Below are 16594 nucleotides of genomic sequence, written 5' to 3'. Positions count from 1 at the left end.
TGCTAAACTTTGTTAATAAAAAGATTTGTTCCTTTTACTAATTTACATGTAATTTATAGACTACTAAAATATGTGTTTCTATGTGCCTCGAAATAATCCATATTTTCCATGGCTATCAGCTTTGTCATTTTAAAAATAATATTGCTGCAGATTGGAAAGGTATACCAAGAATCACTTAATTTACCAGTGGTGAGAAATGAAAACTAATGACATGACTTCACTGATTTTTTAATTTTTTATTTTTCAACTAGCATCTGAACCCATTTCTTTGAAAAACTTAAAAAGGCGATCACAATTTTTTGAACAAGGTAAACTCCAAAGCTGACAATTCATGTACTTTCATGGAATTGTTCTCCTTCCACTCTTCCTCATGGTCTGTGGTGTTGGTTACTGAACCTCTTCAGTTTGGCTGTCGTTATGACAAGCAACATAACCCATTTCCATTCTTTCCCTAGGGTCATCAGGCTTTTCTTACAGTTCATGGGTCTACCTCTGTGGTAATGGGGCTTTGCGTGTCCTTTGTATACTTCTAAAGGCTTATTCATTTATTTTTTTAACTTTGTATAAAAACTGAGATGCTGTTAAATACACCCTTCTTTCCACTGGGTAACAGTAAGAAATGAGGAATTTCATTTAAGCCTTACTGCTTCCTACAAAATGCATAATATTAAATTACACCAACATACCGTTGGCCAACCTTTAATGGCTTTGGCCTGTTCTTAGTTATAGAAAATTCTCTTCATAAAGAACAGAGTTACTGATTGCTTTTGGGATGGTGACTTTGGAGTGTCGATATGACTACTCTCTTGACGTTGAAGTAAATTCAAAGTAAATAAATAAATTTGGTTGGACCTGAGAAGAGGTGCGTTTTTGAGATCCTTCGTGTTGGTGTAGTTGGGCCGAGCTGCCTCACGCTGTGCGGTGCATGTGGTGTTACCTCCCCTTTCACGTTTGTCTAATGCTCTGTCTCCTGAATGCTGTTCCAGCTCTGTGTTTTGCTATGAAGATCTTAAAAGTAATAAATATCTGACATTTGAGATGCAATAGAGGAGATTGTGCTGTTGCTGTCTAAAATGTTATTGTGTTTTTACTTTTAAGATTATTGAAAAAATTTTCAAACTTGCCTTATAACACAGTACTTCCTGGTTTTGTGTACTCTGCGTGAATCACCTAGCATTCTTCTTTTAGTGAGTGGAAGTCCTATTTTGTTCAGAAATAGCTTACCAGTTATGCATGTTTATTTGTGTCAGTATCCTTAGTGTTTTTTATTAAACTCTTTTAAATACCTATTTAATTGAAACAATATGATATGCCTAGCCCGAATTCTCTAAAAATAAAACAACTTCTTTCTCTATTCTAATTCCCTCTCACTTTTCTTCAGCAGCTATTTTAGGGAAGAGTTTTTTTCTAAGCCTTAAAGCTATTTTCTTAAAAAAAAAAAAAGTGATATAAATGAGTCATTTATTTGACAGCTGAGGCTTCAGAAAAATTTGAAAGTACTGCATAAGAGTGTATTTCCTGAAATTTTACTTTTAAAAGAATAATGTATACAGACAGTGACATTTAAGAAGTTCCCCTTAAGGGAACTTAAGAATAAAAGAATAGGACAATGTCCATGAGTTTACACATTAAGTTGAACATTTGTATTTGAGGAATAGAGAGGAATGGGAAGTGTTTCTTGAACATGTCTGTTACTAAGGTGGCATGTTTATGAAAAGTTAGCTCATTACAAGAAGGCCAGAAGAAAGGTGACTTGCAGCTGTCACACGGTAATTGAATGGTGGCAAGTAAAAAATTGGATCTGGTTGACATTGTAACATTTGAAATTCTTTCTTTTTTCCCTGTATTAGGGAAAAAGAGATGCTGTCCAGTTTATTAATAAAAGAACCCCTAAGCCTCTTTAGAAATAGCCATTGATCGATCTCAAGTACTAGAGCTAGGGTTGACCTTGCCATCATAGTTTATCTTTTTCACTGACTTTGAATTTAGAAGATGAGGAACAGAAGGGACTGAAGAGGAAAAGAATTTCCTAATTGTTGTTTCAAAAAGCCTTGCTGTCACTTAGTATATTGGCGTAGAGACAACCAGTGATACAACTTTCTGAAAGGGATTATTTTATAGAAATGAAAAGGCTGACATATGTTTTTTTTCCCTCTTTGCCCATGTGCTGCAATGCAGGAAGCTCTGATTCTGCGGCTCCTGATGTAAGTAGCATTCATTTGTAGTTTGGAATAAGGAAAGCAAACTGGGTGGAACAGAATTAGTACTAAGTAGCCTTGCTCGTTTTCTTACTAAGTTATATAAGGTGTGTCATAAGTCAAAAAGACTGATTTTGAAGCAGAAAGCTGTATCTTTCCTGATACAGTTTGAATGAGGTGTGATGTGAATAACTCATAGATGTGATTGTGGTTCAGTAGATGACTTCACAATTTTATGCTGTTCTGTGTTCACCTCCTCACTGATAACTGCCTAGCTTCCAGTTCCAACCCTCAGTGCCCCAAGTCGCTGGGCATGGGATCAAGAGGAGGAGCGGAAACGGCAGGAAAGGTGGCAGAAAGAGCAGGACCGCCTACTGCAGGTAATACCTGTGATGTGGAGGGTGGGGAGTTTGGCTTGTGAGTGGCTTTTCTCTGGGCTGTGACAACCAGTGTTGAAAGGCAAATTAAATACCAAAACCAAACATAGCCTCCCTGTCTCTTAACTAACAATTTTTTTATATGTCGCACATTCTTGCATTAAGCAATTTTTTAAAAAAATTTTCCCTTTTATTATTATTTTTTATTTCATTTTCTTCCATACAATCAATCACATTATTATTTGTCTTACAAAATGGATATTTAAACAGGTGAAGCATTAAGCAATTTTAAAATTTCTTCATTTTTTTTTCCATGTGAGAGAAACAGAGACTAAGAGAAGAGAGACAGATTCCCCCAATTGGATCTTCATGCCATCATCCACACCCCTGCCTCAGCCAGTCCAGGTCATTACTCATGTGCCTCATGTGTGTACAGGGAGGCTGCTGGATGTGAACCCAGGACCTTCCCATATGGGTTCAGCATTGCAGAGCATTGCATTACTGCTGGACTAACAACTGGCCCTACTTTTACATTTAGAAGATATCCAGTGTCAATCCTTTACATCTATTATTTCTTAATTCCTTTGTATGTCTTTAAGGAGTATAAAAATTACTCTGAGTGAGAGGTATATAGCCATTGTGAACTTAGTTCCTATAAGTTTATTATGTCCATTGCTGAATTATTTAGTCCCCTTAACAACTAGCTAGAGTCATTAATGAACTACAGCCATGGTAAAGGGTGGAGATCAGTTTCATTCTGAGTGTCTACACTCCCCTTACATTTGCATTTTTAATTTAATATAAGCTCTTTGTTACTTTAGGTACTAAAATCTGGATAATGTGAAAACAACATCGTCATTAATGGTTAACATCTAGAGTAGTGGAAATACTAATGAAAAGAATTCCTTTTAACATGAAAAGTTAAGCTATTGATTAAATGATATGCCATGTTTTCTTATAGGAAAAATACCAACGTGAGCAGGAGAAACTGAAGGAAGAGTGGCAAAGGGCTAAACAGGAGGCTGAGAGAGAAAACTCCAAGTACTTGGATGAGGTAAAGTTAGAACACACCTTTTAGTTCTCTGGTTTTGCTTTACCTTGTTGGTAAAATAGGCCGAGAAGTGGAGACACTTTACTTCTTTTCACTTTGGGCTGTACATTTATTTGGTTAGCTCTTTGAAAAAAGAGCTAATTGTGATATTTAAGCCTTTCTCCTTTTTTTTTAAATTGCGTCATTAAATTATTATATCAACAGAACTTAAGTGCATCTTTCTATTCTCAGTTACATCTCAATAACTTGAGAATGGCATTTTTAGTAATAAAAAACTTTTTTTTAAGAGAGATTTTTTGCCATAGGGAGTGTGCACTCTAGAGAGAGAGAGAGAGAGAGAGAAATCACTCTTGAAGGGGGATGGCCACACTGCAATCCCTTCTCCTCTAAAGATTTTGAGCACACACACATGCATAACCTGTGTGAGTTTTAAGCTACGAGGTCTGGCACTCAAACCAAAGTCTAAATCTTGTGGGAGTCCAGTGACATAACCATTATGCCACCCGCTGGTCCCAGTAATAAAAAACTCTTAACTTTTTTTTTTTTTTCTGAGTGAAATTCTGGACCAACGGCAGTTCAGTATCATGGAAAATGGAATGTATATGTGTTTATGTGAAATCACAGAGATTTAGATGGATCCTTTGTTCCCTGGCCCCCTAGGAACTGATGGTCCTAAACGCCAACAACATCTCCCTGACCACACGGGAGCCCACGGCCCCTACCTGGGACGCCACTTGGGACCAAGGGTCCAAGTCTTCAGACAGGGAAGGAACTCGAGCAGGAGAGGAGGAGGGAAGACAACACCAGGAGGACACGATTTCTGAACACCAAAGGCAGAGGCTGCAGGAACAGCTCCCTCTTGAGAGAGAGAGGAAACCGCAAGAGCAGCCGCATCAGGATGAGCAGGAGCAGCAGCAGCGCCAGGCCCAGGCTGAGGAGCAGAAGCGCCAGGCGGAGAGAGAGAGGGAGACTTCAGTCAGGATATACCAGTACAGGAGGTCTGTCCCAGGCTGAGGGCCACGAGGGACTTTAAAGAGCGTGGCTTAGCTCGATCCACCCCTGCTCCTGGCCATCCACTCTGCATGGTGGACACAGCGCAGTGGGACCTTTAAGTCATAAACCCGATCGTGTCTCCTGAATTCCCTGCTCAGACCTCTCCAGCCAGCTTCCTGTCACATGAGCACACACCCACTGTCCTGTCATAGCCTAGGAGCCCTTGCCTTCCTCTTGGTGGCCCCTGCCCTGCCCTGACTCAGTTGTTCCAGCCACTCTGGCCTCCCCTTTTTCCTTGAAAATGCTCAACTCATTCTGCCCTTGGATGTTTGCAGTTTCTGGTCCCCCTGCCTGGAGGTCCCCCCACACATTTGTGTCTTAATAGTTTTTTCCAAGTTTCTACTTAATGTCTTCTTCTTAGGCTTTCCATAGTGCCAGATCTCAAATACAGGTTGAGCATCCCTAGTCCCCAAATCCAAAATCTGAAAAGCTTCAAATTCCAAAATGTTTTGAGCACCAACATGATGCCACGAAGGGGAAATTTCACACCTGACTTCATGTAATGGTCACAGCGATACAGAAATATCATATCATATTACCGTCAGGCTGTATGGAGGAGGTGCATGTGAAATGAATACATTTTGTATTTAGACTTAGGTCTCATCCTCAAGATATTTCATTATATATGTGCAAATATGCCAAAATGTGAAGTACTTCTGTTTCCAAGCATTTCAGATAAAGGATACTCAAGCTGTACATGCCTTTCCTCACCCCCTGCCCCACCCTGTTTTATATTGTATATTTATTTGCTGGCCTGTCTACCTCAGTGAAATATTGAGTGCCAGGAGGCAGAAAGTGTTTTGTTCATTTCTGTAGCCCAGTCCTAAAACAGTACCAGGACATGGAACCCTCAGCATATAGGAGGGGACTTCAAGAAATTCCTGGAAAGATAAAATTAGTGTACAAATTTATTTGGAACCCCATCAAATTGAAATCCATACATATGTATTTTTTAATAGGATTTCCTGTGAACTTTTGAAGACCCCCTTGTACTTAAGGGTCTGTTTTCTGCAGTAATTGGCTACAATACCTCTATGTGTTATTAACCCAGATAACGTTTGTATAAAAAGACTAGAATAACATTATCTTGGAATTCTTTTCTTAAGCTTAGGTAGGTCCTTAAAGTCTATTATTTTAACTAGAAAACTGTTTTCCTTCTTTTAGGCCTATTGAGTCCTATGATATACCAAAGAGAGAGGAAGAATCTTCAGGTTTTCTTCCTGGTGACAGGTGTGTAGAACAATTCATTGTAAGTCCTGAGTTTGCCTACCCAAGTTGTGGAAATACTGTAGCTTTTGCCATTCATGGGATACTACATGAAGTTGCTGTTTGATCTTTTGTTGTTAGCTTTTTCTGTGTCACCTCTTCATTTAGTGCCTTTGCGTATGAGCTCAGCTCAGTTGGGCAGTGTATTTCAGTTGACCAAGCTCCCTCATGCATCTGCTACCAGTTAACTAGGCAGCTCAGCTTTTGGGGTTGGCTGTCTGTCAGCCGGGACAATGAAAGCAGCTGGGCCATGTGTCTCTCAATATCAAGTGAATCAGAGGAGTCCTCATACACAGGACTTGGGCGAGGAAAAGAGAGAATTAAACAGAGGAAGCCTGAAAGGCATCCTTGTCTAAAGTGAAATTACAAGGCTGGCTTAAGTTCATGAAGAAGAGAGAAATGTTGCCTCTTTATGGGAGGAGTCACATTGCCAGGAAAATGGGCACAGACAGGAGGAACGGTGTCCGTTACCTTTTCTGCAATCTACTGTAACCTTTATTTTATAAAGGTTATGAGCAATGGTTTATTATTACCAGTCTCCCCAACCCCCAAAGGGTTACATCTGGACATTGTGAAATGAGAATTATGACCTTTGTTTTAAACAGTTTGGCTGGAACTATTGGTGTTTTGGACATGATAAGTTTTCAAATATCTGAAAAGTTATATATGTCTTAAAATTTCCTAAAATCTGAAATTTTAATATTTTAATGTAGTTTTAAAAGAATGCTTTGCTGAGTTAAAATCACTAAGGACTCTATAAATATCTAGCATCCGATCATTAACTTTTGTTTTCAGAACGGAAATTTCTTATTTTATTTTAATTTCTTTTATACATTTAATCACTATACATCATTTAGCTTGACAAGTGAGTTTTCCAACATTAGTACACTTTACACCAGTCCAGTTGAGTATACTATACACATTATCATCAACAGATAATAATCCATTTCTGTGTCCCATAAATGTCTTGCCTCTCTTCTACTATAAAAAGTTTGTCTTATTTATTTGATGTAAGAGAGATTTGTATCTCTAGGTAGCCAGGATGACTAAAAGGGTTCGGAGTAGAAAGTGAAAAGGAATGGAATAACCAGGTAGTAATGGGCTTTAATAAGCCAAGAAAAAAAAAATTCTAGCAATACATGGCCTTGTTTATAACAAATTTCTTTAGGTAACTATAAATCACTGGAATGCTTCTCTTTTAAAACCAAAGGTAAATGTATATACTTAAAAAATACTAGCTCAATATCTTAGAGAAAATAATTAAAATATAGAGAAAATAAACTTAAGTGCTGGAAATATGAAATTCTTCTACCCAGAGGCATAAAGGAGAATGTCTAGACATCTGGTAATAAAACATTTTCTTACATGTAAATGTAGGTGAAAGAATTCAGGAATACAGCTGTCTACCAGCTGTGATACATTGTTACATATTTGTGGTTTATAGTATTGTATATATACAGATTTACATTGTCTACATAGGTATACAATGAACCCTGGTCGGCCATGAAAAACTGGCTTTCTCTGCACAGCATTTAATCACTGTGCTACAGGGTTAAACAAAGTGATTATTCTTTCTTTTTTAAATTTATTTTATTTTATTTATTCATTCATTTATTTTTAAAATTTGACCAGAGCAAGATGAGAGAGAGAGAGAAAGAAAGCAAGCAAGCCACCAGGTCTGGGACTCGAACCGTGGTTGGCCATGTGGGAATGTCCAGCACATTAGCCACCACAGCACTTGCTGGTCCCCAAAGTGACTATTATTTCTGATGCTCTCTGTGCCTAGTAGAAATTGAGATCAACACATGTGGATTATTTTCATTTGACTGTACACAGTGGTTTCCTGCCTCTTTGGAACACTGGGACAGCATTTAATATTAGGTCATCAGGAAAGTCATGACATCTTTCTATGCAGAAATAGATCATGACTTTCCCGAAGACCCAATAAATTCCTGTTCTGGAGCAATCAGTGATAGTCCAGTGCCCAAGATGTCCCATCATCACCCTGGGGCAGCATGGAAGAAGTGGGACAGTCTGACTTTAGGTGATGTGATGGACTGAGATCTGGAATAGAGTGAACATTGACAAAACCTGGTTTATCATCATCTTAATCGTTACATCAGCTGGAAGAGTGCTGCCACATCTTTATTTCTCATTCTATTGGGTTGTTGGGAAAATCCTGATGCATTTTCGCATAGAAAAAAATGTAGGAAAATATGTCATGACTTTCCCAACAGTGTAGTAGATCTCACTCTGCTCTGCTTTAGGAATATTGCTGTTTTTCTGATAGTTTATACAATGTGAAAAATTCCTTGGTTTAGAAATAATTATAGCTCTCAACAGGTGTAGAAAATTAATCAGCAGCTTTGAAAGGCAACCTCAGTGTTTCTATTTGTTTGTTTGGTTGGTTATAGGGCATGTGCATTTGCCAGAGAGGTTAAGTGAGAAATCACCCCCTGGGGAGATGGCCACTCTGAGATCCCTCCTCCTCCTTTCTCCCCTCGGGATTTTGGGCATGTACTCACACACGTCAGGTGTGATTTTTCAAGCCACTGAGTTTAAGATTTGAACTGTGTGGTCAGCCATGTGGGATCCAGCAGCATCACTCTCCACACCACCTACTTGCTCTCTTTTAAAAGTTTTTTTACTTCAAAACTATGAAAAAGATGTTATTAATGAGACCTATTTAATAAATTGTGTTCTGTGTTTTAGGAATAAATCTAAATCTACCGAACTGGATGATTACTCTACAAATAAAAATGGTAAGTGTGATTTTTATTTTTATAACTTCCTCAGCACAACTACTTATCATGTGCTTTAGTCAGTATTTTTAAGGTCAAGCTATTTCAGATATATTAAGATTATGTAATTTAAAAACTTATTATTTTTTGTCATCTGCATATAAAAATAACAAGACAACTATCTTAGGCTTATTTTGGCTTTATTTTATAATGGAAAGATTACTGGAAGATTGAAATAGTTTTTAAATAGCTAATGAAAAATGTGGGAATTTTGCAACATAATGCTGATGCAGTTTTCAGTAGATTTCATCTTACAACTAAGAAATGGGATAGAAAGTATTTCTGCAGAATACCAGGAGACTTAAACTTTCTATATGAACTTGAAATTAAACATTTAAATGTCAAAATATATTCTAAAATATCTATAATGATTTCACTAACTTCACAAAACCAGTTTAGAACCTGATGTTAGTATGTTTATGAGGAGTGCATGTAACAAATTATATATAACTAAGGAGAACTCCTCTGAACAATTAGCATCGTTTCCAGTCGAGTTTACTTGTGAGAGTTTGCTAGTAGTCTGGTTATGTAAATGAATGAAGTTGTGGGCAGGGGCTGAAGTGGATAGATGTAAGCTCCAGCCGGTCACTGAATGTAAGACTCTGATTACCACCTCTTTCTATTGTAAAAGAGAAGTCTTTTTATCTTTCTGTATGTCTTTTAGGTACTGATAGAGAATTTAAACTAAATAAATAAATAGAATCCTTTTTGACCAAAACAGCATATCTACTGGCCAAACTGGTCTAGGGCAGGTTATGTGTCACCTTTGGTTAAGGCTTCTAGAATTAGTTTCTTTTAGAATTCAGGATTCTATGATTGCCCCTCCCCATGAACTTGTGGGATCTTCCATTATCTGGTTCTGGTTTAGTTTTCTAGCCTGTTTTGCTATGTTTCCCTTTAGGAACCTCGAATATAACCGAATTGTTCCCTCTTCAATTCCCAACTTATCACATACTTTTTAATCTAGTTCCTCTGATCTTAACCTTCTCCTCTTGGGAATCCCTATTTCTTCTCCCGTGAACTTGCCCCTAGTCATCACTAAAATGATATTTTAAGTACTTCAATCATCTATACTTTTTTTTTTTTTTTCAGTTTTGCTATGGAGTACATATGCTCACCAGGAGAGAGAGAGGTAGAGAGAAAGTGAGAAATCATCCCTGTCGAGGGTGCAGCTATCCCCTCTCTTGTATTTTCCTCTTGGGATTTTGGGCACATGCACACACATGCCCATTGTGATTTTCAAGTCACTGGGGCCAGGACCTGACCTGTGAGGTTGGCCATATGGGATCCAGCACCTTAACCTCCATGCTGCTGGCTGGCCCCACCCATGAATTATTTTTGGCCTGCAGTTATTTATTTATTTTGAGAGAGATTTTTATTATAGGGTATTATGTGCTCACCAGAAAGACAGAAAGAGAAACAAGAAATCACCCTCCATGGGGATAGCCATGCTGCAATCCCATCTCCTTCGTTCTCCTCTTGGAATTTTGGGCATGTAAAAACACACCTGGTGTGAGTTTCAAGCTACTAGGTCTCGAACTCAAACCATGGTCAACCATGTGGAAGTCCAATGCCCTAACTGCTACACAGCCTGATGGCCCCTTGCCTGCAGTTACTAAATTCCATACTGATTTAAATATATGATCCATTAGTAATCCCAACTGTGACTCTCTGGAATAATCTTTTTAATATTTATGATATATGTGACATTAATCTGGTTATTTTTGTATGTATGTTTTCTCCCCTTTACTAACAAAAACTCCTGAATAGAAAGCAGGAAAAGTTATTCATATGTATTTGAAAAACTTACTAATACCAATAAGGCACTTTTGAAATTGAAAATATTTTATTCAGGGACCAGTGAGTAGGATGGTGGTTAAGGTACTGGATTCCCACTTGGGTGACTGCAGTTTAAGTCCCGGACCCATTGATGCTAGGCACGTGTGTATGTGTGCCCAAAATTCTGAGAAGAAAATGGAGGAGAGGGGATTTTGGTGTGGCCACCCATCCTGGGGATGATTTTTCACTCTCCTTCTTTCTCTCTGTCTCTCTCCACCAAGTGCATGCTCCCTACAGCAAAAACCTGAAACAAATATGTGTGTGTGTGTGTGTGTGTATAATTTAAAATTTGACCACATTGATAAACTATGAGTATACAGAAATGTGTAAGTATAGATGTGTATGAGAAACCTTTGGCAGCCTGGCTCATTGCTTCTTATAAGATAACCTAAGGCATAGACCATGAATTTTTTTCAAGTTTATTTTTTCTTTCATGAGTGAGTGACAGAAATAGAGAGAAACAGACAGAATGACAGAGCCAGAGACACCTTCGACAGGGTCCTGATGCGGAAATTCTCCCCCCAGCTCATCCAGCCCCACATCATGGGCCCATGCACATGCCTGGTTGACTCACAGAGGTTTCTAGGTGCAAACCTGGGAACATCCCATGTGGGCCAACCTCGTGGTATCACACTTTACTGCTGTGCTACAGATTTTGGAAGGATGGTATTAGCAGTGAGTACAAAGAAAAAAAAAACTTTAGATGAAATTTCCTAATTCACATGACGGCAGAGATGACACTTCAAAATTGTGAATGTTTTGCCCAAATCAGAAATTAGTCAGCAAATTCGAGAGACAAGGCCCTCAGAATAGAATCTGACTTTATTGCCATTAATAAAATCGGTATTCACATCTTACTTTTGTCAGTTTTTTAGAGCAGAAATACGTCCAATAACGTTCCCGGATTATCATTTAGATTACTGGGATGTTTTTCTTGTTCACCAAAATCATTTCAGTGATTTATATATTGCCATTTCTTCAATTTTGTTGTGACATATTCTGTGGCATATACCATGAACACTTGGGTACATGAATTTATATCTTTTTTCTCTCCTAAGGGTGAGTATAAGTTTTTCGAAAGACAAAAACTTTACTTCCTTGCAATGCTGACACAGCAAATACTTGATGAGCTTGGACTTGATTGATTTAATTTAGGGAGGAAGGGAAAAGTAGAAGAAAAACTATTTTTAGACAAGCTCCTTGTAACTGAATATTGCTGAGATCAGTACTGGTGGTTTCCTTTTTAGGCAGTCTCTTTAGTTTTCCCGAGTGTGTTCTGTGGCGTGCCTCACGATGTAGAACTGAAATATTCAGGAATAGGAGACAATTCATTGATTTATGTTCTTGTGCAACAACATGATTGAAAATTAGTGATGCTAGCCTATGTATGTGATGTCACTTTTTTAAAAGAGATTTTTGCTATAGGGCGCATGTGCTTGCTGGAGAGACAGATAGAAAGCGAGAAATCACCACCACCACCACCCCCCTCAGAGGATGGCCACACCACAATCCCACCTTCTCCATTCTCTTTTCAGGATATTGGGTGTGCCCACACACGCCCTGTTTGAGTTTTAAGCTGCAGGTCTGGAACTCAAACTGTGATTGACTATGTGGGAGTCCAGAGTGTAACCATTATGTCATCTGCTGGTCCCTACCAAGGTCACATTTTAAGCTACACAGCATTTGGAGATCTATTCACCATGACATTGTTTATGAACTAATCTTGAAGCTTTTGATGTGTTTTTCGTTTAGGAAGCAATGCATATTTGGACCGAACTGGGAGCACTAGCTCCTTGCAGAGGAGTTCCAAGAAAGAACAGGTCCCATCTGGAGCAGAGTTGGAGAGACAGCAAATCCTTCAAGAAATGAGGAAGAGAACATCTCTTCACAATGACAATAGCTGGATCCGACAGCGTAGTTCCAGTGTGAATAAAGAGCCTATCTGTCTGCCTGGGATCATGAGAAGGTACGAGGCACTTTAGGAATTACTTTCTCTTCTTCACTGTGAGGCAGATAGTTCATGTCTAGACATGCCAGTGCATGGAAGAGGAGATGTCGTCATAATTTCTACTCAACTTATCTGAGCTTGGATGAGAGAAAGTGAAGTAGGGAGCACCACAGAGCCCTGTTAGGTGTCAGAGAGGAGCCAGTCTCCATCATCTCATGTAATCTGGAGGAAGTGGATAGAGGTCAGGGTAGTAATTTTGTGTTTTCACATGAGGAAGCTGTGGCTTGATCAAGCAGAGAAGACACTCAGGCAAAATTAGATGGTTTATAGGTTGCAAATCTACATGTGGAATTTAAAATGAGAATCAGACAATAGTGCATGCTGCTCTCAGTGCTCTCTCAGCTGCTGAAGTTAAAACCAAAAGAAAAAAAAATGAAGTTTCCATTTGTTTACATTTTTAATGAGATAATGGTTAGATTAGAATTCATGATAGTAAGGTTTATGAAGTGTGAAAACCTAATTATTATAACCTAAGAGGGTAACTATGTAGATATAAATTGGAAATGAGTGGATGAACATTTTAAAAGAAACATCTTGGATAAACAACTACTGCAGCCACTCTGATTCATTATTTCCTTATCTGACAAACAGGAAAGTTCTTTGTAACACATTACCAAAGACTAATTATCTCAATATACAAATAGTTTTTTCTTCCCACAGCAGTAAACATACCCGAACAACTTTATTAAAAACAGAAAAAGAGCTATGTACAGATACTCATAGGAAAAAGAAACAAAAGGCAACTAAACCTATAAGACATCAACACTTCTCCTAAAATAACTATTAAATATTTCTTTTTCTTGTGACATGTGTAAAGGATTAAAAGAGTAATTAAACCTAGCATTAACAATTATATGAGGAAACAGAAATGCTTGTTTCAACTGGATGGGCAATTATTTCATCATGTGTTAATCCAAAGTATAGACCTTGTGAACAATTTGGTTTCCAGCACTTTATCTTCTGGATACTTTTTGCTAAGTATGCAAAGTTATATCCAAGGATATACAGTTAACATTATTGGCAATGGAAAATAAAGGAAATAGAAATAATCACAATGTCGCTATTAAGAGAGTACCTAGCAATTGTTCAATAAATACTGAGACACTGACAAGGTAGACTGCCATTCAATTCATAAAGAATGAAAAAGATATAACTGCATAATACACTATCTCAAAATTTAGTAGGTCAAAATAACAACTTACTATTGCTCACAGTTCTGATGGGTTGACTGTGTAGTTCTTTGCATGGTTTGACTGAGACACTGAGACAGTTGTAGCCATTTAGAGTATGCGTTGGGATTTGTGTGTGAGTGTGTGTGTGTATGTGAAGAACTAGATAATAAATAAACTTGAATTTGCAGGTTGTGTAGGTCTCTGTCATATAGTCATTGTTTTCTTTTTGTGACTCTTTGAAAATGTGAAAAATGGCGTTAGCTCATGAGCTGTACATATGAGCATTGGGCTATAATTCACTCACCCCGATGTAGAGGCTGCATTGGAACTCAGCTGAAGTAGTTGGTTAGGAGCCATTCTTCTGCATGTGGGTCTTTCCATAGAGCTGCTTGGCTGACTCATTGCATAGCACCTGTATTCAAAGAGGACTGTTTACAAAAGGACAGTCTGTAATGTACAGGTGCTTATCAGACTTCCACCTGCATTACATTTGCTAATGCCTCATTGACCAACTTAGTCACTTGTCTTGGTCAAGCCCAGAGTCACTAGGAGGTGACTACACAAGAGTGTGGATACCAGATGGTGTGATTCCCTCGGAGACACCAACGTACAGTTTATGACTTGAACAGACATGTGAGGATAGTTCTAAGGTAATACTCATTCAATGAAAAAAAGCAAGTTATTGAAGAATGTGTTGTAGAATAAGCTCATGTGTTCAAGAGTATCAGACACATCAACACATTACATATATATATAAACATGGCTAGACTTACATATGTAAATTTTCATATATAAATATGTGCTTGCCATAGGGAAGAAAAAGATCTGGAAGGACCCTTAGCTAATAGTGGTTACCTCTGAAGACTACAGCAGGGAAATTGTGGAGAGCAAAAGGCCTGATTCATCCCTCAGATGCTTTTTCATGCTGCTTGAGTCTTTCTCATCATGATGATGTGTTACTTTATAATGTCAAAATCAAAGCATATTTCAAATAGGATCAGTGATACTTTTGTTATAGCTTTTACAGTTTTGATCAAATAGAAAAAACCCTCATAATTTGAAGTTCATTTTTATAGATCAGTATGAATGGAAGTATACCACTTTAAGAGAGATTTTTTTCTAAATTGTATTAAAACAGTTGAGCTAAATCCTATTTTAAATTTTCAATGAAAAAAAAAGGAAGCTAGTATAATGTAGACATTAAGTATTATATAAATGTAGGGTTTGGGGTGGTGAGTGAGTGGGGTACTGGGAAAGGCCTGGCGTTATTTGGAATCCAAAGGACTTTGATTTGAAAGCCAGTTCCACCATCGACTGGCTCTTACTATTAATAAGTAAACCTCTATTCGATTTAACTAAAAACTTATGTAGTATTTTAATTACTTAAGTAATTGAGATTATGTAAGTTTAATATTTTGTGAAGAAGTCTGGCCTAATACCTGTCATATGTTAGAGCTTAAAAATATCTTTTTGAGTTTTTAAAAATGTTTTAAGATGGGTATATCTAAAACTGTTGGAGATTTTAAAAAGGAGAGTCTGTTTTCTTAGTTTCATCATCTCTCATTTTTAGAATTTTTTTCTTATTACTTTCTTCCCACTTTGGTTGGTTCTTATTCTTTCAACAAGGCACTAAATAAACAAAAATAAAAATAAAAATGATCGCCAATTGAAATGTGGACTGTCATGATGGCCCCTGATGATGAAGAGCTATATACTTTACTTGTTAGAGATACTTGTAACTGGACCTCTTAGCTTAATACCCACATACGAAAACTGTAAAACGGACATTTTAATGCCTATAAAGCTATATCTAATAGATTTCTAGTTGAATGTATTATCCTATTTTGATGAATCCTTCCTGTGTTTCAGAGGTGAATCTTTAGATAACTTGGACTCCCCAAGAGCCAGTTCTTGGAGACAGTCCCCTTGGGTCAATCAGCCCACAGGAGTCCGTGCTTCTTCCTCTGTACAAGACTTCAGTCGCCCGCCACCGCAGCTGGTGTCTACTTCGAACAGAGCGTACATGCGGAACCCCTCATCCAGCGTGGCCCCTCCTTCTACTGGCCCTATGAAGACCCCAGCCACAGGCTTATCCTCCACATGGTCCCCTGCCCCAAGCAGCCAGCCCACTGCAATGTCACAGTCAGGCTCTCTGCCACGCAACAGGTGAGGTCCCTCAGGTTTCCCTTCTCTTTTTTTAGTCCCCAGAGTATATTTCCATTAAAAGTTTGCCTAAATCTTGCCCAGGGTTTCCTATGAAAAATGAAAAACAAGCCCTTTTGGAAGGTGCTATGTCTACCACAAACACCAAACCTTTTTGGATGACTCAAATTCACTGTTCTTTTATGAAGTCAATTAAGAAGGCTTTCTTAATACCTTCCCATGCAACCCTTATGGTATTTATAGGTGTCTTGAGAAGTCTTTGGAGACCTGTAAGATGTCTGTGTTGCTACTGTCTCATTCGTCTGTGTTTGTGGTCAGCATCTCAGATATAAGACTTACTTGCATGACCCATGTAGAATCATAAAAATATGCAATAACTTGCAAATGCTTCCCAAAATTATAAGTAAAAGCAGTATTGTAAAATGTATGACTATTTTAATGATGCGGTAGTACAGTCTAGTCTCATAGGAACTGAGTTTAGAAAGAAGGCAATATTATCAAGTTCCCTATTGTGGGGGACTTTAACAAGCTGGATCAAAAAGATGTTAAGTAGATTGGAACTTGCTTTTTGGGGTTCTGATTGCCAGGATCAGTTTGCCTGCTATCTTGTTTGCCAATGTTTTGTTCAGGTTGACTCATCTGGATTCTGTAGGTAATGTTTATGGA

General features: G+C 38.1%; 1 protein-coding gene across 7 annotated transcripts in view; it reads left to right on the top strand.

The window, feature by feature from the left end:
• LMO7 (LIM domain 7) overlaps positions 1–16594 on the top strand; it is a 271459-nt gene that overhangs the window by 249618 nt on the left and 5247 nt on the right. For all 7 annotated transcript variants that reach the window (XM_006139963.2, XM_006139965.2, XM_006139964.2 and 4 more), the window contains 9 exons: positions 252–308; positions 2179–2204; positions 2474–2578; positions 3537–3629; positions 4287–4624; positions 5844–5909; positions 8658–8707; positions 12338–12551; positions 15635–15931. In XM_006139963.2, the coding sequence (XP_006140025.1) occupies positions 252–308; positions 2179–2204; positions 2474–2578; positions 3537–3629; positions 4287–4624; positions 5844–5909; positions 8658–8707; positions 12338–12551; positions 15635–15931 (1246 nt within the window). The remainder of the gene's footprint in view (positions 1–251; positions 309–2178; positions 2205–2473; positions 2579–3536; positions 3630–4286; positions 4625–5843; positions 5910–8657; positions 8708–12337; positions 12552–15634; positions 15932–16594) is intronic.

This window comes from Tupaia chinensis, unplaced genomic scaffold (assembly GCF_000334495.1).
Source record: "Tupaia chinensis unplaced genomic scaffold, TupChi_1.0 Scaffold000013_1, whole genome shotgun sequence".
NCBI classification, from domain to species: Eukaryota; Metazoa; Chordata; class Mammalia; order Scandentia; family Tupaiidae; genus Tupaia; species Tupaia belangeri.
Note: the sequence above shows the minus strand (reverse complement) of the source record. Positions and strands in the feature narration are given on the sequence as shown.